The sequence below is a fragment of the Bos mutus genome, chromosome 2 (assembly GCF_027580195.1).
Source record: "Bos mutus isolate GX-2022 chromosome 2, NWIPB_WYAK_1.1, whole genome shotgun sequence".
Taxonomy (NCBI): Eukaryota; Metazoa; Chordata; class Mammalia; order Artiodactyla; family Bovidae; genus Bos; species Bos mutus.
Window position 1 is genome coordinate 134,162,059 of NC_091618.1, and position 24,455 is coordinate 134,186,513.

At 42.8% G+C, this 24,455-nt stretch overlaps 1 protein-coding gene across 3 annotated transcripts in view; it reads left to right on the forward strand.

The window, feature by feature from the left end:
* The first annotated feature begins 1,447 nt into the window (after positions 1-1,447).
* The window catches only part of FAM168B (family with sequence similarity 168 member B), a 40,585-nt gene continuing 17,577 nt past the window's right edge, over positions 1,448-24,455 (forward strand). Inside the window, exons 1-3 of one of the 3 annotated variants that reach the window (XM_070360009.1) lie at positions 1,451-1,714; positions 11,482-11,562; positions 19,496-19,579. In XM_070360009.1, coding sequence (XP_070216110.1) covers positions 11,493-11,562; positions 19,496-19,579 — 154 coding nt within the window. In that variant the 5' untranslated portion in view covers positions 1,451-1,714; positions 11,482-11,492. Of the gene's footprint in view, positions 1,715-11,481; positions 11,563-12,319; positions 12,454-19,495; positions 19,580-24,455 lie in introns of those variants that run through there. The other 2 variants (XM_070360019.1, XM_070360021.1) reach the window with 2 other exon arrangements.

The following is a 24,455-nucleotide window of genomic DNA, read 5'->3' on the forward strand; positions in this document are numbered from 1 at the left end:
ATGTACTTTTAAAATGGAAACTAAAGAAATGGCAACCCATTCCAGTGTTCTTGCCTGGAAAATTCCGTGGATGGAGGAGCCTGGTGGGCTACCGTCCATGGGGTCGCAAAGAGTAGGACACGACTGAGCGACTTCAGTTTAGCTTTTCAGTGGGACTCAAATCACCAGTGTCTATATTAAAACGGTTAAGAGTAACATCTAGTTGTATTTAAAACCACCCACCATCTTCTATAGTGTGACAAAAATCAAGTCCTTTGCAACTATTTTAGTGACTGTGGCTCAGTCATGTCCAGTTGTTTGCGACCCTATGGACTATACAGTTCATGGCATTCTCTGGGCCGGAATACTGGAGTAGCCTTTCCCTTCTCCAAGGCAGTTTTCCAACCCAGGAATTGAACCCAGGTCTCCCACATTGCAGGCTGATTCTTTACCAACTGTGGCACAAGGGAAGCACAAGAATACTGGAGTGGGTAGCATTTTAACGTGCACTTATATCTTTGAAATGCGAACCAGTAGTAGTTGTTCTCGGCTTGGTCAGGGAAAGATAAGACTGCCTGGACCCTCCCAGCTGAGCAGAGACCACAGGATTCCTCCACCTTCTCCAAGGCAGAACCATTGGCTCTCACATCACCCAGGGAACCTGTGGGCCCTAGTAATGTTACAGAAATAGTTGAGAGCAGCTCTGGGAAAGTGCAAACCCCAAAGTCCCCCTTTTAAGAGTAAGTGCCCTTAAGTCAGACGTTCGGGTTTCAACCTGGTCGGCTTCCAAGAAATCGTCTGCTCTCGAAGGGACTTATCAGCCTCTTCGTGCCTTAACTGCTTCATTTGTAAAACGACTTTATTGTATTAAGTGACTTAATGAATGCAGAGCACTCAGAACGGCGAACGCGAAGAGCGCCGAGCGCGCGAGCTTGGAAGGTCCCAGCGCCCGGGCCCTGGCCGTTAAGCCAACAGCCGACCACACAGGCCTGGGGACCGGAGCCTGGCATTGGGGAAGAGCGCGCCCCCGCCGCCGCGCCTGCATTTACACAAGGGTTCCTGTAGTGCGGGGCTATTTAAAAACACGAAATCGAATACATTTTTTTTCCCGTAAGAAGTTAATAATTATGTTCCACTATAATTATGTTCCATTGTGCCCTTTCCATACCATGAGAGTAGGAGCCCAAAGATGGCGTAAGGAAAAATATTCCACATGAGCGTTTATTCGAATGAGTCAACAGACATCCTCCGGGCGCCGTTTGACTTCTGTTTGAACCCCCCAACCCCGCCCTCCCCGCCCTGTACGCTCCAGACGCAGAGACCACAGAAATTCGGCCCGACGATCTCTGTACGCAACAGCTCCGGGAAGCCTCCCGGTCCCGTCGCCTCTCGGACGTCGGCGGGAGCGCGCACGCCCACCGGGAGCCCGGAAGGCGCCGGCGGGTCACGTGTCTGCGCGCCCCGCCAAGGCGGGCTCCAGGCGGAAGTGAGGTTTGGGTTAGGCGGCAGCGCAGCGTCGGCGAGGAGCGCGGGCTGCGGAGAGGCGGGCCGGGCAGAGCGGGGCGAGCGGGAGCGCAGGCCGGGTAAGCGGCGGTGGCGGCGACCCGGGCCTCGCGGCTCAGCCCCGCAACGGAGCAGACCTGCGCAGCGCGCGCCTCTCACCGAGCCCGACCGCTGAGCCCGCCCTGGACCGGCGAGCTCTGATCACTGAGGCCCAGTCTGCCCTCGCGGCGCGGTGAGTGCGGGCGGGGCGGGCGGCGGACTTGGCGGCGGCGTGCGCGGCCGGAAGTGCGGCGCTTTGTGCGGCCGATTTGGGCGGCGCCAAGGTCGGGCCCGCGGCGGCGCTTTGTCCCGCGGGGCCAGGCGGGCGGGTGCTGCCCGAGGGAGGCGGGGCTGGACTGCGGGGCGCGCGGGCAGGTGCGGCGTGGGCGGCGGGGAAGCTGCCCCCGGGCCGGCGAGAGCGGCGTTTGTTGCACAACAGTGTTCTCTGGGTCTTTTTTTTTAAGGTTCAGGTGATCAGATCAGGGAAATGCAAAAAATGGGGAAGCAATGGGGTGGTGTTTCTGTTCGTAGGATTTTCATCGTTTCCAGTGTGTAAACTATCCACTTTTCTCACAAAGTAAACATTATTCCATTTGCCTGGCAGAAGCCTTAGCTTGAAAGGCTTTCAATGTTTTAACCAGAAAGGACGTATCATGGCCCAGCCTTGGTCAACTTTGAAAGAGAGGTGCGCCTTTACAGCGTCCACGAATAGGGTCTTCCTCATTTATAGTGTATATAAGCGTGCATCTGATGGGTTGTATGAGTTAATGCTTCATTAAAGTCATACATAAAAGTATTTTGGAGTGTTTTGCCAAGCAGGACTTTCTTGAAATGAAAAGGTTTGTCTCCTTCCCCCTCCTTAAATTTTCAAGTCACCCTTGTGTAATTTTTAAGATTATTTTCTCAAATGGTATATGAAAAACTTGGCAATAATAGTAGGGACGCATTTTAGAACTTGGGTTAAGTAACCAAGGATTGGGTTATTTTTGCTTTGACAGGAAAGAATTAGGCTAATTGTTCTGTTGTTGAAGGTACTATGGTGCACATTGTGAAGTTTTTTTTGTTTCTTTTGGGGTTTATAGAGTGGGCTTGCTTTAGTATGTGTTTGCATAATTACTTCCGTTTAGTCGTATTTGTGACTAAATGGACAAGCTGAGGTGTGCCAACAAAGGTGCCTCTAGTCAAAGCTGTTTTTCCAATAATCGTGTATGGATGTGAGAGTTGGACTGTGATGAAAGTTGAGCGCCGAAGAATTGATGCTTTTGAACTGTGATGTTGGAGAAGAGTCTTGAGAGTTCCTTGGACTGCAAGGAGATCCAACCAGTCCATCCTAAAGGAGATCAGTCCTGGGTGTTCATTGGAAGGACTGATGTTGAAGCTGAAACTCCAATACATTGGCCACCTGATGTGAAGAACATTGGAAAAGACCCTGATCCTAGGCAAGACTGAAGGCGGGAGGAGAAGGGGACTACAGAGGATGAGATGGTTGGATGGCATCACGGACAGGATGGGCATGAGTTTGAGCAAGCTCTGGGAGTTGGCCATGGACAGGGAAGCCTGGCTTACTGCAGCCCATGGGGTCGCAAAGAATTGGACACGACTGAGCAACTGAACTGAAGGTATGGTAGAGGTCCCTGCAGGCTTTAAGAGTTGGAAACTGCAGCCTTCCTCTAGGTTCTGTGTAGCAGTCACTGAGACACATGGAGCAGGTAGCATCCCCTCTTCCTGCCTTCTGCTCTTCAGAATAGTGGAAGGCTCCTACAAGCCAGATGGGCGGAGGAAGCTGCTGTTGGTATTACTGCCCTTGCCCTCTTATCCAGGCCTGATAGATTTGTTAGATTGTTACTTAGTATTCTACTCTACAGCTGCCATTCAATTCATTTCTGTTTTAAGGCTAGACAGAATTGTGATGTCAAAATTATTTGAATTTTCAAACGAGAAAATGAGTGTAATGCCACAGAGGTAGAGGATTAGAATTGGGAAAAACAAGCTTAAGTGCGTATAAAGAATATTATTTTAAGTTTTTTTTTATAGGTTCTGTAGCTTAAAGGCAAATTTTTGCCTCCCAAACTTGTCTTATTTAAACAGCTTCTTTTCACTGATCAATTGAGAGCAATTTTAAAACAACAGCACACCAGCCTAATAGAGGTATGGTTACTTTTCTTATGCCTGGGTTCCACTTTATGTCTCTATCTTTGAAGTTCTGTGCAGAAATATGTGAATGTCTCCCAATAGATTGGAAACCTTGATAGTGAAGCTCGAGTTTGGAGGCGTTCAGAGTCTATCTTATGTGCTCTTCTTGATGTTATCAGGTGTTACCCAGACTTTCCAGTGCTGATTGTGTTGTTCGGGTTTTATCTTGTGTATTGCTGTCTGAGAGAGAGACTTTAAGCCCCTTAACCTTAGTTTTCTTGGTATGAAGAAAAATAATATACAAGGCCTCTACAGTCCACAGGGTAGCAAAGAGTCAGACACAACTGAGTGACTTCACTTTCTTTTTTTCTTTTGTAAAGTTTTAGAATTACTGTTTTGTGTGGGAACTTTGTTTAGGTCATGGTATATTTTGAGACTAGAGAAACTAGTACAGTGATGGATGTTAAATATACTTTCCCTCTGAGGATTATTAGATTTCAAGTTGAGAAATTTTTGCTGTAATCTTTTTTAAACCCTAATCTGCTGCTACCAAGTCACTTCAGTCGTGTCCGACTCTGTGCGACCCCATAGATGGCAGCCCACCAGGCCCCCGTTCCTGGGATTCTCCAGGCAAGAACACTGGAGTGGGTTGCCATTTCCTTCTCCAATGCAGGAAAATGAAAAGTGAAAGTGAAGTCGCTCAGTCGTGTCCGGCTCCTAGCGACCCCATGGACTGCAGCCTACCAGGCTCCTCTGTCCATGGGATTTTCCAGGCAAGAGTACTGGAGTGGGTTGCCATTGCCTTCTCTGAAACCCTAATCTGAGACTTAACTATTTTGCTGCAGGTGTCAAACCACCCATAGGAATTCTGACATTTTCATCATTACAAATGAGAAACTTAAAAAAAAAAAGTGATAACTAGCTTCTCTGGTGGCTCAGAGGGTAAAGCGTCTGCCTGCAATGTGGGAGACCGGCATTTGATCCCTGGGTCAGGAATATCCCCTGGAGAAGGAAATGGCAATCCACTTCAGTATTCTTGTCTGGAGAATCCCATGGACGGAGGAGCCTGGTAGGCTATAGTTCATGGGGTCGCAAAGAGTTGAACAGGACCAAGCGACTTCTCTTTCTTTCTTTCTCTCTCTCTCTCTCTCTCTCTCTCTCTCTCTCTCTCTCTCTCCTTGAAATTGGGATTCTTGGCCCATACCAAATCAGACTGGCAAATCCGTGGTTTCTGGGTGACAGTAGGCACTAGAATCCCAGGCAGAGTGGTGATGGTGGTTTTTTACTTTTAACTTTTCATTACTTAAAAAGTATGCAAATACAACATACAGCCATATACCCAACATATCAATCCCATTATATAGCGTGCTCAGGGCTGGTGTACTGGGATGACCTTGAGAGATGGGATGGCAGGGGAAGGTGGGAGGGAGGGTCGGGATGGGGAACACATGTACACCCATGGCTGATTCATGTGAATGTATGGCAGAACCACAATATTGTAATTCAGTTCAGTTCAGTCGCTCAGTCGTGTCCGACTCTTTGCAACCCCATGAATCGCAGCACGCCAGGCCTCCCTGTCCATCACCAACTCCCAGAGTTCACTCAGACTATGTCCATTGAGTCAGTGATGCCATCCAGCCATCTCATCCTCTGTCGTCCCCTTCTCCTCCTGCCCCCCATCCCTCCCAGCATCAGAGTCTTTTCCAATGAGTATATTGTAATTAGCCTCCAATTAAAATAAAAAAATGTTTTAGATTACAGACATCGTGTCATTTTTACCCTTGAATAGTTTAATATGTACTTCTAAAAATCAATGCATCTTTACATAACAAAATGCTATTCTCACATATAAGAAAATTAATGATTGTTTAATGCCATTTGATATCTAACCCATTTGTTTGTACCCCTCAATCCTTAAAATACCTTTTTATAATTTTTTCCATCTTAAAACCAGGATTCAAACAAAAACCTCCTGTGGCCTTTATTAAATCTATGTTAATCTAGAACCATCCTTCTCCCTACTCTCCGCCTTTTCCCAGACCCCTTGCCCTCTAGATTCCCTCCTTTTGGCTTTGTCTGATTGCTTTATGGTGTTCAGTATTTTTCTCTAATTCCTGCCTTTTTCTGTCACCTGGGAGGTAGATGTGTAGGGTACACTGGATTCAGATTTTAGTATTTTTGTAGCAGTACACCTCAGATGATGCAGAGTGATTCCATCGTATGAGGATGCATGTAATAAGTAGCTTGGGGGGCTTCCCTGGTGGCTTAGTGGTAAAGAATTCACCAGCCAATGCAGGAGACATGGATTCAATCTGTAATCTAAGAAGATCCCACTTGCCTGTGTGCCACAATTATTGAGCCTGTGCTCTAGAGCCCAGGAGTGGCAGCTATGAAGCCCACACACTCTAGATCCTGTGCTCTGTAATAAGAGGCTGCCAAATGAGAAGCCAGAGCAGCAACTGTAGAGTAGCCACCTCCCAGCACAACTAAAGGAAAGCTCGAGCAGCAGTGAAGACCCAGCACAGCCAAAATAAATAAAAATTTAAAAAAATAAGTAGTTTGCTCTTAGTGATGTTAAGATTGGTCAGTGGGTTCAGCATTCATGTCCACTAATCAATAAACTGAGCACAATTGTATGGTAGTTTGAACATTCTTTGACGTTGGAGTGAAAACTGTCCATTTCCACTCCTGTGGCCACTGCTGAGTTTTCCAAATTTGCTGGCATATTGCGTGCAGCATTTTAACAGCATCATCTTTTAGGATTTGAAATAACTCTGCTGGAATTCCATCACCTCCACTAATTATTTGTAGTAATGCTTCCTAAGGCCCACTTGACTTCACACTCCATGATGTTTGGCTCTTGGAGAGTGCCATCGTGGTTATGTGTGTCATTAAGACCTTTTTTTGGTACAGTTCTTCTATGTACTCTTGCCACCTTTTTTTAATCTCTTTGTCCTTTGTTAGGTCCTTAACATTTCTGTCCTTTATAGTGTCCATCCTTGCATGAAATGTTCCCTTAATATCTATCATTTTCTTGATGTGATCTCTAGTCTTTCCCATTCTATCTTTTTTCTCTATTTCTTTGCACTGTTCACTAAGAAGGCCCAAGTTTAGAAAAGGCAGAGGAACCAGAGATCAAATTGCCAACATTCATTGGATCATAGAGAAAGCAAGGGAATTCCAGGAAAACATCTACTTTTGCTTCATTGACAGTGCTAAAGACCCACTTCGACGGTGTGAGTCACAACAGATTGTGGAAAATTCTTAAAGAGATGGGAATATCAGACCACCTTACCAGTCTCCTAAGAAATCTGTGTGGATCAAGAAGCAACATTTAGAACCAGACATGGAACAACAGACTGGTTCAAAATTGGGAAAGGAGTATGTCAAGGCTGTAATATTGTCATCCTACTTATTTGATTTCTGTGCAGAGTACATTATTTGAAGTGCTGGCTTGGATGAAGCACAAGCTGGAATCAAGATTGCTGGGAGAAATGTCAACAACTGCAGATATGCAGATGATATTGCCCTAATGGCAGGAAGTGAAGAGAAACTAAAGAGCTTCTTGATGAGGGTGAAAGAAGAGAATGAAAAGGCTGGCTTAAAACTCAACATTAAAAAAAACTAAGATTGTGGCATCTGGTCCCATCATGTCATGTCAAATAGAAGGGGAAAGGATAAGCAGTGACAGATTTTACTTTCTTGGGCTCCAGAATCACTGCAGACAGTGACTGCAGCCATGAATGTAAAAGACGCTTCCTCTTTGGAAGGAAGCTAAGACAAACCTAGACAGAGTATTAAAAAGCAGAGATATCAGTTTGCCACAAAGGTCTGTATAGTCAAAGCTATGGTTTTTCCAGTAGTCATGTGTGGATGTGAGAGTTGGACCATAAAGAAGGCTGAGTGCCAGAGAATTGATGCTTTCAAATTGTGGTGCTGGAGAAGACTCGTGAGAGTCCCTTGGACTGCAAGGCTATGAGACCAGTCAATCCTAAAGAAACTCCACCCTGAATATTCATTGGAAGAATTTTAGCTGAAGCTCCAGTACGTCGTTGGCCATCTGATGCTAAGAGCTGACTCATTGAAAAAGACCCTGATGCTGGGACAGATTGAAGGCAAAAGTAACTTGAGAAGCTGTTACGTTGTTCATAGACCTTGTGCAAACCTTTTTGTTGAAGTGGGAACTGCAGCTTTTTCTTTTATTAATCCTGTTATTTTTTTTTACCTGTAAGTTTTAATTATAACTTCTTAATCACTTTAGGAAGTAGTTATTAGTCTCTTGGGAAGCATAAATGCTTTTAGGAACTTCTGGGTAGTTTGGACGTATGGTATTTAGAATTCAAGTATAATTCTGTACATTTTTTAAGTGGCAAATGTAGAGTAAGATTTTATTAGTGGTTTAGACTGTAAGATTGTGTAAGGAAAGCCTTTGTGGTATTCAGTGCTTTGAGTTGTCTACAGTTCTTGGCTGTAACGAATAATTTTGTTACAAACATTCAGGTACAAATTTTTGTGTGGATATGTGTTTTCACTTCTCTTGGGTATATACCTAGGAGTGGAGTTGCCAGGTCAAATGGTAACTCCTGTCTTTAACTGCTCTGCTGTTCATCAGCTTCATTGCCTACCAGATGACATCTCCTGCACAGCCGCACAGTTAAGGGTCTCCATGTGATAGCTCCAACCTAACCTGTGTCTCTGTAATCATCTTCGTTGATTCCCATGTAGCCCAAGCTCCAAACAGGCCCAGTAGCAAAGTGTCCCTAAAGTGCATCTTGCATTTTCTAATTTTTTTGTCTTTTCAAGATCCTACCTGTTGAGAGCTTATACCACCTGTGTAATCCAAGTTATTCCTGACCATTCCTCTCCTCCTGCATTAAATTTTTGCTCTTCCCACTCAACCCTCACAACACTTTATTCCTTTATGGCCCTTAACACTCTGACCCCGAGTCATCCATTGTTTATGTCTTCTGACTTGCAGACCTGCCTATCGAGTACAGTACCCACCACCTACATGTCCCTATTCAGAGTTCAGCTAACGTGTAGGTCCTTGGTCTAGCCACATTTCAAGTGTTCAGGTAGTGACTACTGTATGTGGACAGAGCAGATGTACATTTCCATCTTCACAGAAAGTTCTCTGGGGCAGCACTTTTCTAGATGGTAAACTCAGAACAGGGACTGTGACTTGTCTTCCCCCCCCCACCCCCCTGTGGCCTTTGTGTAGTGCTTTACTTATTCAATTAAGAAAATGAAATTAGATCCTGGCACAGAATAGAGAAATAGAGTATTGAAAAGTATTCACCTCTCTAGAAATGATAGTTGAACCAGAGAAGTAGATGAAATATATGAAAAAATCTCTACATTTTATGTTGTAGATCCGCCAAGAATGGGTTAAAAGTGCAAGCTAATGCGGATTGACAAGTTACCAATTTGTTTCTTCTTAAACAGTGATGTAAAATACAGTTGGTTTTCCTCTCTACTTCTTATGCTTTGCTCTCCTTGTTTCTTTCTAATCTGTTCTGTAGATTTGCATCGTCAGTATGGTAGCCTACAGCCAAACACGTCTATTTAAATTTAGACTGAAGTTAAATAAAAAATCGGATCCGATCCTAGCCACATTTTTCAGGTGCTCGTTGTTTACTTGTATTAATAGCTAATGGATGCTCTCTCCCAAAGATAGGGAGCATCTTCATCCTTGTTCTTTTGGACAGCTCCGATCTAGATTTCTGTCTTAGCTGTGGTTGTGGATGTCATGTCAGATTTTGTTCTGCCTTTTGGTTTGGAAGTTAAAGAAATAAGACAGTTATTTAGGTAATAAATGTCCCAATCACTGATATCTCCAATTAATTTCTACTTTAGAATTTACTGCACAGGCTAAGGATTTGACCAGGTATACTTTTGTGTGTACTGAACTGCTTGGTTGGAAATATTCTAAGTCAGTAAGCTGAGGTAGAAATTTGAAGTGGTGTGTTTTTGTATTTTGTCTCTGTAATGGAATTTGATGCCAAGAGTGTTTTGAAGTACATGTGTCTTTTAGAAAGTCAGCAGGTAGTGGCACCTTTTTGTGTGTGTCATTGTCTTTGGTGCTAACAGTGGAAACAGTGTCAGACTTTATTTTTTTGGGCTCCAAAATCACTGCAGATGGTGACTGCAGCCATGAAATTAAAAGACGCTTACTCCTTGGAAGAAAAGTTATGACCAACCTAGATAGCATATTGAAAAGCAGAACATTCATTTGCCAACAAAGGTCCATCTAGTCAAGGCTATGGTTTTTCTGTGGTCATGTGTGGATGTGAGAGTTGGACTGTAAAGAAAGCTGAGCAACGAAGAATTGATGCTTTTGAATTGTGGTGCTGGAGAAGACTCTTGCAAGTCCCTTGGACTCCAAGGAGATCCAACCAGTCCATTCTGAAGGAGATCAGCTCTGGGTGTTCTTTGGAGGGAATGATGCTAAAGCTGAAGCTCCAGTACTTTGGCCACCTCATGCGAAGAGTTGACTCATTGGAAAAGACTTTGATGCTGGGAGGGATTGGGGGCAGGAGGAGAAGGGGACGACAGAGGATGAGATGGCTGGATGGCATCACTGACTCAATGGACATGAGTTTGAGTGAACTCCGGGAGTTGGTGATGGACAGGGAGGCCTGGCGTGCTGCGATTGATGGGGTCGCAAAGAGTCGGACACGACTGAGCAACTGAACTGAACATAGCTAGTGGAATATCAGTTCCTCAGCCGGGGATTGAACCTGGGTCGTGGCAGTGAAAGCCCAGAATTCTAATGGCGAGGTCACCAGAGAACTGCCTGTTTTTCTTTTAAAATAGACTTAATTTTTTTAGAGCAGTTTTCGGGTCAGAGCAAAACTGAGCAGAAAGTGCAGAGTTTCCATATGCCTGTTGCCCCCTCCCCCATTGCTGTTTTTATTTTTAAATTTAAGATCCCTTTAATCCTTACTACCAAGTCAGTCAGTGATTGACGTACTGGATAAGGAATACTGAATAGTCTTAAATAAGCTCACACTTTCAGAATGCATTGGGTGATAAAATTCAGAGGAAGGGATAAAACCATGGTTGTAGCTGTGCAAATTCTTGAACTTGTCAGGCAAAGAAGATTGTGAATTATAGAACATTGATTTGGTTAGTACAGTTGCTGTAGCTAATTTGTCTCTTTTAGGAAATACACATATATTTTATTTATTTTTAGGAAGTATATAATTTAATGTGTTGTTTCAGAAATAGAGAAAGGTGCAAAAAGAACATTAAACCGCTCCATCTAGAGGCAGTCACGATTCATGCTTTATTCTCCTCCCTGATAGTTTTCTGTCTGAGCTGGAGGTGCGCATGCCCAGTGTGTAGGTGCACATTTGGGATCACACTGCATTACAGTATTGTACTGCCTCCCCTTTTACCCCAATTATCATTGTAGCATCCTGTGTTTTTAATCACTTATAAGAAAAAAGCAGCTGCATGGTATTTCATGCTCTGGATAGATCTGGTTAAGACTGTTCTCTGTAATAAGGACATTTAGATTATTTATAGTTTTTTTTTTTTAACTGTTTTGAAAAACAGGGGCACGGAGAACACTTTTTTCCCTTAGCGTCTGATGGACTCAGGAGAGTTATAAAGCAAAGCATACAGTGTCCTGGTGGGCACCCGTTAGGGCTTTGGCATTCCTTTTCTGTGCTCTGTTGGTTAGCAGCAGCATGGAGTGCCTTGTTTCTACATTTCAGAATAGATTAGAGAAAGGCCTCTTGCTACCTGCTTTTTTGAGACTGATGATGGAGAAAAACCTGAGAACAAAAATGCTTGGCTAAATCATTTTTTTTCCCTTTTTAGTTCTTGAAATCATGAATCCTGTTTATAGCCCGGGTTCTTCTGGGGTACCCTATGCAAATGCCAAAGGAATTGGTTATCCAGGTAAGCATGTAAAATTTTGTTTCCATTATTAAACTTTGAATACATGGTCCATTTCTATGTCATTAAGAATGCTTTTGATGGACAGACCCAGCTCAAGTGGCTTAGATAAGGAAGAAAATGTGTCAGCTCATGGAGTTGAAAAATCAGGAGCTTGGGCTGGCTTTGGTTGGAGCCTGATCTGGTGGTTCCAAGGGTAGGGACTAGGTCTGGTTTCTTTACTTCCTGTGCTCAGCTTCACTTCCTCAGTGTTGTCGCAGTGTGGGACACAGGTCACACTTCCCGTTGTGGTTGTGTGGTGCTCAGCCCCTCCCTTGGCTGTGAGTCTCTTCATCTGGCTTTATAGGAAGGCCCCGTGGGACTTCTTGTTCTCTTCATGCCAGCACCCTGGATCAGGAAGGGGAGTCCACTGATGAATTTATGCTTGAGCCACATTCTCCACCTTAATGAAGCCTGCTAGTCAAACATGGGCTGAAATAGGGTGAAGTGAAATTTGTGAGAATAGGAGTTGATGGTCAAAAATAGCAAATGGTTGCCCTAATTGAAAGGAATAGTTGTCTGTAACATTACAATTTTGGGTTTAGATAATATGGTGGGACAGATACTCTTAAAACCCTGTTGCTCAAAACCCCTGAAAAATTGAAGAAACATTTCAAAAATGTTTAACTGAACTTTTGCAAGAAAGCCATTTCTACAGCTAAATATGAAGGTGACATAAAAACCAGAGTATTTGGCCATTGAGTTGATGTGTCTGCCCTAGGGGCATTTGTTCTTTGTGGGTTTTAGCAACCCTTTTGGGGACGAAATGAAGTCTCTGCTCTTGTAAGGCTGGGATTTGGAGTGGAACCCCTCGTCAGTCTGATTCCTCCGGAGGGTGGTACTTCTATAAGACAGGTAAGTAAATCAGTCCATACTGGTTCCATAGAGAAGTTCATTTCAGCTTGGGCTCTGGGAAGGAAGAAGTCTTTTCTAAGAATTTGTAACCATTCAAGGATGTTTTGGGTTCTGCTTTGAATTACTTGTCCTTCCAAGGGGTCCATAAATTGAGAAACTAACAAAAAACGTAGTCTCTGGGCTGCATTACCCCTGAAGCACCTGACAGCAAGGAACGCAGAACTGTGTGAAGGCAAGCGTTCCCAGTCTAGGTCGTGTGGGTGGCCCAGAGTTCTGCCTGGTAAGTCAGAGTCATTGTAAAACACCGTGCTTTGTTCATCGTGTCTGAGTCACCAGTCGTGATAGATAGCAGGAATAAAACATCAGGTAGACACCACATCAAACAAGCGTGCTGATAATAATTGAAGATGCAAAAGAAAGAATCATAGCAAAAAGAACCAACTGGAACTTAAATGGAAAAAAAAAAGCATTTGAACAGAATTCCAGTTAAACCACAGGCAAAACACTGCTAAAGGAGGGACCAGTGTGCAGCAGAAGGAAGGGGGAAGTAGACTGGTTACGAAATAGAGGTGTTAGGATGAGAAGTTCTGAGGAGAATTAAAAGCTCCAGAAGGACTAAGTAGAGAGACTAGAAGGAAAATAGTGACAGGATTTTCTAGAATTGGTAAAAAATAATTTAGTGGTGAGACCTCCTGTCTTTAATGTATTTGCACTAGTTTAAGCAGAGTTCCAGGTAGTCTACTGAAGAGAATCCTGTGTAGCTCTGAAATCAGGATATAGGTTAAACTTGATGGTGTTAGCATTACCTGATAGACTATGTAATGAAATATTGGTTGCCTGTCATATACCAGGTGTGTGTACTTTTTAGGGTTTTTTGTTTTTGGTCTTTAAAAGGAAATTTCTAAAACTTTAAGTCTTTAAAATTTTTAATTGATCTTTATTTTATTCATTTCTTTATACCTTGGAGAAGGCAATGGCAACCCACTCCAGTACTCTTGCCTGGAGAATCCCATGGATGGAGGAGCCTGGTGGGCTGCAGTCCATGGGGTCTCGAAGAGTCAGACACGACTGAGCGACTTCCTTTCACTTTTCACTTTAATGCATTGGAGAAGGAAATGGCAACCCACTCCAGTGTTCTTGCCTGGAGAATTCCAGGGACGGGGGAGCCTGGTGGGCTGCCGTCTATGGGGTCACACAGAGTCGGACACGACTGAAGTGACTTAGTAGTTATACCTATCTCTTGCCTTGCTTTTAGTATTTTGGTCTCCTTGACTTTGATAAAACTCTCTGATCAGCAAAAGTTCAGTATAGAAACTTGTAACCATTCTAGGTATTTTGAATGGAAATTGGAGTTAAACAGCGAAATAATGTGCTTACAGGATTTTAAGGCTAGGATAACTTTAGTACCTTTATACCATTTTATGCTTCCCATTCTATACTTTAATACAAGCAGATGGAGAAGCTTGTCCATAATTTTCTAAAATTTACACTTAATGGGTAAAAAGGAACGTCTTCTAATTGTAGTTACATGAGAGCTGACATACAGTCATTCATACCTGTGGATTTGGGGTATCATGTCCTGGAACCTGGGATACTGTGGGATGACAATAATTGGGTTCATATACACCATCTTACTATTGTTTTCTAATTCATAGCTCCTGTATCTGTTTTGTTCACTTTCTTTTTCTTCTTTTGGATTAACCAAATATTTTACATTAAATTTTTCTTTCTGTTAATTTTTGAAAAAATTACTATTTAGTGATGACTCTAACAATTACAACACATTTTGCCCCCTCTCTTCTTTTGTATATCAGAGTTGGACACGACTGAGCGACTGAACTGACCATGCCTTAAGCCATTACTGTTTTTATTTTGTGCAGTCAACATTAACTCACACATTATTTTCATTGCTTTCTGTATCTATGTGTTTTTTGTTTGGGATCATTTTCCTTTTACTGGGATAAATCCCTTTAGTTACCCCGCCTCCCCCACTCTTACTGCATGTCTGCTAGCAGTGAATTTTCTCTGTGAAAATGTTTTTATTTTGCTTTCATTTTTGAGCCTATTTTTGATGAGTGTACTGGTTTTCTGTGACTGCTGTGACAAATTGCTACAAGGATGGTGGCTTAAAAACCATAGAAATTGATTCTCTCACAGTTGTGGGAGCCAGAAGCCAAAATCCAGGCATGGCAGGGCCTCACACCCTGTGGAAGCTGGAGGGGAGAATCCTTTCTTGCTTCTTGAAATTTCTGGAGCTTTCAGCGTTCCTAGACGTAGATTGCTTTGTGGACACATCATCCCGGCTTCTGTTTTCATGGTTACATCATTTCCTTCTCAACTGTGTTTCACAGTGTGGACACTTGGGTTTAGGCCCCCACCACCTGTAATCTATGATGAGTATCTTGAGATCCTTAACTTATGTCGACAAAGAACCTTTTCCCAAATAAGGTAACATTTATAGGTTCCAGGGATTTGATGATATTTCTTCTTAGGAGTTCCTTTTTTTTTTTGCCTGCCACACTGAGTGTACAGTTTTAGGTTGGCAGTTATTTTCTCTCAGCACTTTAAAGGTAGTTGTGTTGTCCTCTGGTTTTTGTCGTTTTTGTTTCTTTGAAATCAGTATTTCCCTGCTCCCTCCTTGCTGCTTTTAACATATCTATGTTTCTCCTGTGGAATAACAAGACGTGACTCTGTTTTGTGTTTATTCTGCTTAGTGCTCACAGAGCTGTTTGACTGGCTTGATTTTTTAAAAAATTTATTTAGGTTATGTCAGGTCTTAGTTGCAGCATGTGGGATCTAGTTCCCTCACCAGGGATAGAACCTGGGCCCCCTGAATGGGGAGTGCAGTCTTAGCCGCCGGGCCATCAGGGAAGGGAGGAATGGGAATAAAAGAATATCTCCTCTGAAGTGAAGGTAGTTTTTCCAAAAGAGTAGGGTTTAGTCTCAATTTAAGGAGAACACTTTTAAATAGCTTGGACAGCTCAAAACTGCTATTTAGGGAACTGAAAACCAAGTAAGCCAAGAACAACATTAAAAAAAAAATTCTGGCAAAGCAGCAAGAGGATGAAAAGTTGGGTTTGTATAGTTTTCAACACAGAGGTAAGGAAAGAGGCATCTCTTCTCAAAAGGCTCTGAAAACCTATGGCATCAATGGATAGTTGGAGGGGACTGGGGTTTCTTTCTCAAAGGCTCCTAGGGCACTCACCCCTGTCTTCCCTACCCCGTTACTACATTCACCCTTTTCCCCTCCACTTCCGCACTGAAGGGGGCAGCACTTTTTAGACTTGAACCTCCAGGTACCATCTCTGCAGCCTAGATTCTCCCTGGAGCCTTGGGAGTTCTGCAAGTGGAAGCCAGGCTTGCAAGACTGCCAGAGGTGTGTCGGACCTGGAAAGAGCTGGGTGTGGGTGACTGGAGCCTTAAAGCTCACGCACCAAGGGGAAGAAGGAGCACATCTTTTTAGGGAGCACGATCAGCCTGCTCCCTACCCCTTTGGTGATCAATATTCACTTGATGAGACAGAGACCGCCTCCTGACTGTCCCCCTGGACTCTGCCCTAAGAGGCCTCTGGCATCTGTGGCAGTGTGGGTCCCAACCTCCTTAGTCAGCTGAGGCCAGCGCTTCAGGGGTCCCTCCAGTCCCATCTCTAGACTCCTCCTCCCTGGTACTTTATCTAAGAGAGGAAGGACCACAGAGGGACTTGGCTGAATCAAGGGTTCCATGAGCCTATGGACCAGTTTTAATCCCTAGAGCCTGAGATTCAGTTAAATATTACTGAAACCTACTGTAAGGTAGATAGTCTTCCCTGTAGCCCAGATGGTAAAGAATCTGCTTGCAGTGCAGGAGACCAGCTGGGTTGGATTCCTGGGTTGGAAAGATCCTCTGGAGAAGGGAATGGCAATCCACTCCAGTATTCTTGCCTGGAGAATCCCATGGGCAGAGAAGCCTGGCGGGCTACAGTCTGTGCCACAAAGAGTTGGACATGACTGAGCGAGTAACGCTACTGCTACTACTGTAAGGTTAGGAGACAGTCTCAGCACTGTGGGTGCAGCCCTGGGACCTTGCACAGGGCACCCCCCTCAACTTCAGGAGGAGGGTTGCTGCAGCTCCAGGTCCTCTGCAGCTCCTGCTCCCAGATTCCCCCTGGACTTGTAGGTTACTGGTGGAGCAAGCCTGGCTGGTGGAGGGCAGGGGCAAGATGAGGGACCAAAGACTTAGACACTGTGCACAAGTCTCCTAAACAGCTGCAGCAGCTTAAAGCGAACCTGAGGTCTACTTTTCAGAGTAAGAAATACAGTTATTTTAAAGACCACGTTGCAGTCTCTGGATCTGTGGTCTGTTATCAGTTTATCTTTTTTTTTCTTTTTCACTCATATATGGTCCTATGCCTTACTATTTCTAGTATTTTTTTCATGGAATGTAATACATGGTGTATTAAAAAGTATAGGTGGTCCAGTTGATGTCTTCCCTCCCCATTTGAGGTATGATTGATAAGAAAAAAAATTGTATGTATTTAGTTTGTACAGCACTTTTTTTAAAGTGTATGTGATGATTTAATGTATGTATATGTTGTAAAATGACTACAATTGAGTTTCCCCAAATACCACCACACTGGGGATTAGAGTTTCTTTTTTTTTTTTTTAGAGTTTCAAAAAATAAATTTTGGAGGGCACTTTGACATTCAGTCATATTATGCCCCCAGGCCAACTGTGTCCATATATTCTAATTTCTCCTTTGTTACATAAAGGGTGTTGTACACTGAGATGGAATTAGGAGTGCAGACATCACTGTGGTGGATGACACTTGTGAAGGATCTGGTGGGTGGAAGCAGCACTGAGGAGGGGGGCCTCAGGACCGTGGTGCCTGTGTGCAGTGTCAGCCGGCTCGGTGAGGAGCCCTGCGGTAGCTTCGGCAGGGGAGGTCTCAGCACGCAGAAGTGGCCGAGAGTGTGCTGCTGCTGAACGCTGTCAGCCTCCTTCCTCCTTGAGGCTGAGTAGGCTTCTGGAATAGAGGTGCAGGTGCTGGTGTTCACTTTGCTTTGTCAACTTAATCATTGTTCCCTGTCAGCTCACAAAGGTTTGCCTTGTTCTTTGTGTTTTATGTAATACTGCTGCATAAGCCTGCAACTTGTGGGGTTTTCATAGTTTAATTCAGCCAGTTCTTTGGATGGATATGAAGGATTTTGTTTGAAGGATTTTGCTATTCCAGTAATACTGTAGTGGATTGTGTTTGAGGAAATTATCTTCAGGGTGGATTCCTTGAGGTGAAATGGCCAGGGGAGCGAGTGCATGCAGATGTAATTTTTTTCCTGTTATTCTTAAAAAAAATTTTTTAACTTTTATATTGGAGTATAGTTGATTAGCATTGTTGTGTTAGTTTCAGGTCTACAGCAGAGTGATTCAGTTATACATGTACGTGTATCCTTTTTCAAATTCTTTTCCCATTTAGGTTATGACAGAATATTGAGCTGAGTTCCCTGTGCTATATAGTAGGTTCTTGTTGGTTATCAGTTTTAAATATAGCACCAACTTTACTCTTGTTTACCATACGTTCTTCTCGAAGTCTGTGAGTCTGTTTCTGTTCTGTAAATAAGTTCATTTATATCATTTTTTTTTAAGATTCCACATAAAACAAATACCCCATGTTACTTGTCTTTGTCTTGCTTCACTTAGTATGATGACTTCTGGATCCGTCTATGTTGCTGCAAATGGCATTATTTCATTCTTTTAGTGGCTGAGTAATATTTCATAGTATATATACTACATCTTCTAATGCAAATGTAATTTTAAAGGTACTAGGAAAAAATCCTACTGCTTTGTATTCCTACCAGAAGTGTGTGAGTCTGTTGTTACCCCACAGCCTTGCCAGCAGAGTGTGTTGTCTCCTTTTGGATTTTCTCCAGTCTGAAGTTAGCAATGTGGTTGGCAGTTCTCTCTGTTCATGTCTTCTGTTGGTTGTTTTTTTCTATTTTTCTTTTAACTTTAAAAATTATTTACATATTAAGTGTATTTGCCCATTGTCTAAATAATTTGCAAGTATGTTTCTTGTGAAAAGCTGTCTTTTTTACTCAGCTAATGGTATTTTTTGCTATTCTGAAGGTTTTGTTTTCATGAAGTGATTAGGATTTGAGATCACTTCCAATTTCTTGCAAGAGAGGAGCGCAGTATTTAGCTTTCCAGCCCCTGTGTGCCAGAAGGGAGGTAGAGTAGATGTTGGAGATAGTTTACGGTGCTTGCCAAGGGGCATTTTCAGGAGGACAGTTCTGTGGCCAGCACCGTGGGCAGGAACAGGAAGGGACAGTGGTTCTCTGCCTTGTTGACTGGAGCCCTGCAAATTAGAATTTCCTGGAGGGATTATAGCTCCTCACAGCTAGTTGTGTCGCTAGTGAAGTCTAGCAGACCTTGGCTCTGTGCCCTGTAGTGCCCCAGTGACTCGTAACTGGGTCCAGCTGAACTATGAGGGCCCTAGAGCAGATAACTGAGGCCCCTCTGGTTTTGACTAAAATTTCTTTTGTGTTCACATGATTGATAAGTGGTTATAATTTAGTCATATTAAGGATCCCTCATTTGTGTTAATAAAAGTCAGGTTGCTTGCAAATGGATTGTGAGGTTGGATTTTTCCCAGTTCCATGTGTATGTATATGGTTAGAGCCTCTTTAGTGCATGAAGCTCTTAGCGCTCTTATTAATCTTGCTAAGTAATGAATTATGTGAATAAACTCTAGAGTAAAGCTGCCAGAAATATTGTGAGTTTTCTGACTTCATTTTGGGTTTTTGTTTTTCCTTCTTCATTTAATTCCATTTCTGTCAAATGTTTTCAGTTATAGAAAGTTGTAAGCATTTACTCATAGGTTTAAATGACATGTTTATGATCGTGACCCATCACAACTCTGAGGAGAGGAGACGACTAGAGGCAGCCTGCTGAGTACCCATGTGCTTTTGGGCTCCCGAGCTCAGTCTGGGAGTTGTGGTGAAGAAGGTGAGGACAGTCAGGTCTTTGGGAGCCCTGGTTTTAAAATCACACTGTTCTTTATTTTTCTCCAGCTGGTTTCCCAATGGGCTATGCAGCAGCAGCTCCTGCCTACTCCCCCAACATGTACCCTGGAGCGAATCCTACCTTCCAAGCAGGTATGCAAGCCCACATGTGCTGGGTGGCAAAAGTGTTTTGTTAATGTGACTGTGGGAGAATGTAATGGGGATGAATTTCAAGAAGAGTGGTTATAGAATTGGAATTTGGGGTTTGTATTGATTTCTTGGTTCATAGGATTAGGCTTCTTGATAAGTAGAATAAAAAGTTAATTCTTTTTGCATTTAAAGCTTTGTATATTGCATTTCAGATATCCTTCCACAACACAGAACTTCATTCCAGTCATAGCTTGGTACGAGTAACTGTTTGTGCCAGACTTTGTATGTATTTATGAAATAGTGTTGATTACTAGAAACTAAAGATCATCCTGCCATTTTAATGGGTAGAATTTCCATGTTGCTAACATTTCTAGAGATAACTGATCTCTCTCTAGTACTTCAGCACTTTGATTATGGTTTTAAAAGAAAGTCTTATTTTCTGTGTAAGGTCCATAAGAATATTTTCAGATTTTAGAAATCAGTGGTACAGGTGAAAGTGGAATTTGTTTGAGTCTGGACCTTGTAAAGACAGTTTTTCTTAAACGGGACTTTCCTCTGTGAGCCTTCATTTTGGTGTTGGCTCATTCCAGGCTTTATTCACCCAGAATGGACTTCGTGATGCTGCTGCAACTGTGGTGGCCTACACTCAGACCCAAAGGCTCAGCCTCCTGAGTCTGCTGGGGTGCGCCTTTGTCCCTTGGAACCCGTAGCCTCACGTAGTTAACTTGACAGAAGAGGAGACAGCAGCAGTGTCCTTGTCCTGAGTTCTTGGTTGGATAATCATAAAATTCTTCCTTCCTTCTGCCCATGTGTCCCATTCCAATCCCATCCTTACTGCCTTTGTTCGCCTTGTAGCTCACACCCAAAGAAAGACCTTCTTGGCTTGGTCTTCTTGCTTCCAAGGTTTCTCTCCTTGACTTTGTGTTCCTTGGCTTTATACCAGAGTAATGTTTGCAGGTCGATTTCCCATGACTCTTAAGACACAGTGAAGCCTAGTCTCCAATTTAAAATTCCTAGGTCTTTGCCACATTGACCTGTTCTTTCCAAAACAATATTTTTCTTTTGTTTTTGCATGGCTTTTATTCGCACTCTTTCTCTTATACCTGGACTAGAATACCTGCTACTTCATGCCATCTTTTGGGATCTGTAAGGGAACATCCCTTCCCTGGGATGAAGCAGTGTTTTTCCCTGTTACTACTCACTGGATTCTTTAACCGCTGAGTGGTACTACCGTCTCCTTTTGTAAGCCATCTTATCTGGCTTAACTGTGTAAGCACAGCTGTCTGCAGGTGTGACTGCCTCTCAGTAACTACATGCATTTGCAGGGCGCTCGATGCAGTGCGTGGCATCCTTTCAGTTTCGTGTGTTCACTCACTGCTCATCCCCAGAAGTTTCCTCCTGCTCCTTTGTGACCTTGCCTAGGCTCCGGGAAATAGCTCCTCTGTTTTCCCTCACTGCAGATCACTTGTAGTTAATCTAAAATTTTGTATAAGTGAATCATATAAAATGTATTTTGGAGGGTGCTGGCTTTCATTCAGCACAATTTTTGACATCCATGTTGTAGTTTATATCAGTAGTTCATTTCTTATTGTTGTTCCATTGTACAGAAATACCACTAATTGATTATTCATTCACCAGTTGATGAACATTTGGCTTGTTTGCAGTTTGGGGCTGTCACAAATGAAACTGCTATGAATATTTGTGTACATTCTTTATATGAACATAAACTTTCATTTCTCTTAATAAATACTTCGGGCAGGTAGGTATACATTTAACTTTATAAGAAACTGCCAAACTATCTTCCAAAGGGGTTGTGACATTGTATGCTGCCACCAGCAGTGGAGGAGAGTTCAAATGCCTTTATGTCTTTGCCAATACTTGGTAGTCATTCTTTTTAATTTTAGACATGCTAGTGAATATGTAGTGATACGTTAATGTAGTTTTAACTTGAACTTATCTAATGACTAATAATATCAAACCTTGTTTCATGTGCCTGTTTGCCATTTGACTTTGGTTAACTGTGTACATCTTTTTCTGCCTGTCTGTTTTTAAGTTTGTTTTCTTATTGGGTTTGAGAGTTCTTTATCAGATACATGATTTGCGAATATTTTTTCATAGTCAGTGGCTCTTTTCAGTCTCAACATCATCTTTAAAAGAGCAGGAGGTTTAAAATTTAACGAAGTTCAGTTTATCATTTTGTTCTTTTATGGATCATGATTTTGGTATCATTTCTAAGACATCTTTGCCTAACCCAACATCACAACAGTTTTCTTCTAGAAGTTTTACAGTTTTAGATTTTACTTTTAGATATATGATCCATTTTAGGCTAATTTTTCTATATGGTGGTAGGAATGAATTGAAGTTATGTTTTGCATAAGTACTAGTTTTTCTACTATATGTGATCATGCTGGAGACCTCCAGAAAATGTCATTGTTCTAGAATTCTCCAGTGTAGCTCACTTGTACTCATTTTCTCTGTGGTACAAGTTAATGTAAAAATGTACTAAAAGCTTCCAGTTTTTTCTTACTCTTTTACAAAAAGAGCCTCAGGTTTATTTGCAGCTGGTCAGACTGCTTTGCTTGGCCTGCAGGTATGAAGTGCTCCCCTGAGGAGAAGGTTTGGTGTGTACAGGGCGGGTACTGCTGTCTGATAGCTTTCTCCTCTTGCCAACCTGTAGAACAGCTGCCATTCCTCTTCCTTCTTGTAGAGAACTGGGTCCTTTCTTTCCAAGACTGCTCTCAAGCTGTTCCTCTAACCCAGAAGTGGGGCCTGCAGGGGGGAGTAGTGGGCGTGATGGGCATGGTGGCTGCCAAGAGGACCTGCCTGGTTTGAATGGGTGTCCCCTGCTGAGTGCTGGATGGTTGTCAACTGCCACACTGCTGGCCCAGCATTGCCAGATCTTCAGATTGTTAGGAGATGCTGGGAATAAAGATGTGTGTAAAATTTGCAAAAAAAATAAATGGTACTTTGAAAGCCCCACCAGTGTCCTGTTGAGTGCTTTTAGCCACCTGACTGGAGTCTGGGCTACACCTGTATCCCTTCTTTTTCTGAGATCCTCTCAGTATTTTTATAACTTGAATTTTTAAATTTCCTTTTTTAGTGGGCCTTTTTTCTTATCTGTTGATTAAGTAAAAATTTGTCACTGTAAAAAAACTAAATTTTTTCTCCATTTCTGCTGCTTTCTCAGTCTTCTGGTTCTCTCACCACCAGATTTTCAGACAAAGCTGATGTGTAGTATATGGAGTGTGTATATGTATGTGGCCTTTAAAGCACTTTTGCAGCCCCAACACTGTTTATGTCTTAGTTCTTAGAAGTGTGACACAGGGAGGGTTTAGAGAATGAGATGTCGTGTCTTTTGCTGAAAGATTCCATTACTCAGAATCTGGAGATGAGGGTGATATTAATTGCATTCTCATGAACAAGCACAGTAAGCTGAATACATGTGCATCCGGAGAGGAATGTCCGTTTTTGGAATCAGAACAATATTGGAAAGCGTTCAGGCTGTTGTGTTAACAAGATGTGGCGCAAATCCTGACTGTGTCACTCCTGGGAAAGATGTTTCATTTTTGGCATTTATTTAATGAATCATTATATCTCCTCAGCTATGTTATTTGAGGATTCTAGCAGTAAGCATGCAATCATACTCCCAAGGCACATTCAGGCACACATTCAGGATTCTTTTCTACTCCCATTTACAGCCAGCAGTATCTGTAACTAACATCATATTTGCATTGATCATCAAGAAAACATTCAGTTTTTTGTAGTAAGCTCTTTGTAAGAGGTAAGATTTAGATATTACATTGGCAATGTCTTTTTACAAGATGAAAACATCGCTAAGAGTGATGCAAAGGCTTCTGTGATTGCTTCCATGCATGGCTTAGTGGTGGATAAATTAGGGAAACATGTTTGGAGGACAGTTTGGCAGTATAATAGAAAGAAGCTTAAAATTGAGATCAGTATGCAAATAGTTATGTGTAAGTGCAGATCTACCTAGTAAAGTAATGGTTTGATTAAACTGTTGGTTTATTTCAGTGTTTAACTGGTCTGTCTTTTGTTTGAGAGGGATATTAAATAAGTGAAAATGCTTTATGATATTCTGCTTTTTTTCTTTTTAAACTCAGAATTATGTCCATGAAGTAAGATCCCAGATTTGTTTAAAAATTAAGCTCCACTTTGAACTTATGGTTGATGTGGGGAAGGGATAATTAGGGAGTTTGGAACGGACGTACACATTGTTGTATTTAAAATGGATAGGGCTTCCCTGGTGACTCAGTGATGAAGAATCCACCTACCACTGCAGGAGAATATGGGTTTGATCTCTGATCTGGGAACACCCCACATGCTGTGAAGCAACTAAGCCTGTGCGCCACAACTGTTGAGCCTGTGCTCTGAGCCTGAGAGCAGAAACTCTTGAGCCCACATGTTGTAACTACTGAAGCCCAAGCGCCCTAGAGCCTGTGCCCTGCAACAGGAGAAGCCCCTACAGTGAGAAGCCTGTGCACTGCAACTGGAGAGTAGCTCCCACCCTCTCTCTCTTGCTGTGACCATGTCAGCATTGCACACTGCTGTGAATGTGTGGCTGTTTTCTTCTGCAGTTACTTTTTTACTTCCCTAGATTTCTGTAACTACATAGTTAATTAAATCCTCTACTTCCGCCCAGGTGTGGAATCTCTTCTCAGCTTTTTAGGCCATGAGGGTTTTCCCCTCTTGGTGATATCTTTTTGAAACCTTCTCTCATCTTCTGGCCTTGGCTGCTTGTCCTCTGGGGCTTACCCTGGGTCTTTCTCCTCCATCATCCCACGGAGTTTGCGCCTCTTCCCTTCCACTTGATTCTTTGTCTACTTTTTTAGTTTATTCCTTGGTGTTAGTGGAGGATCTT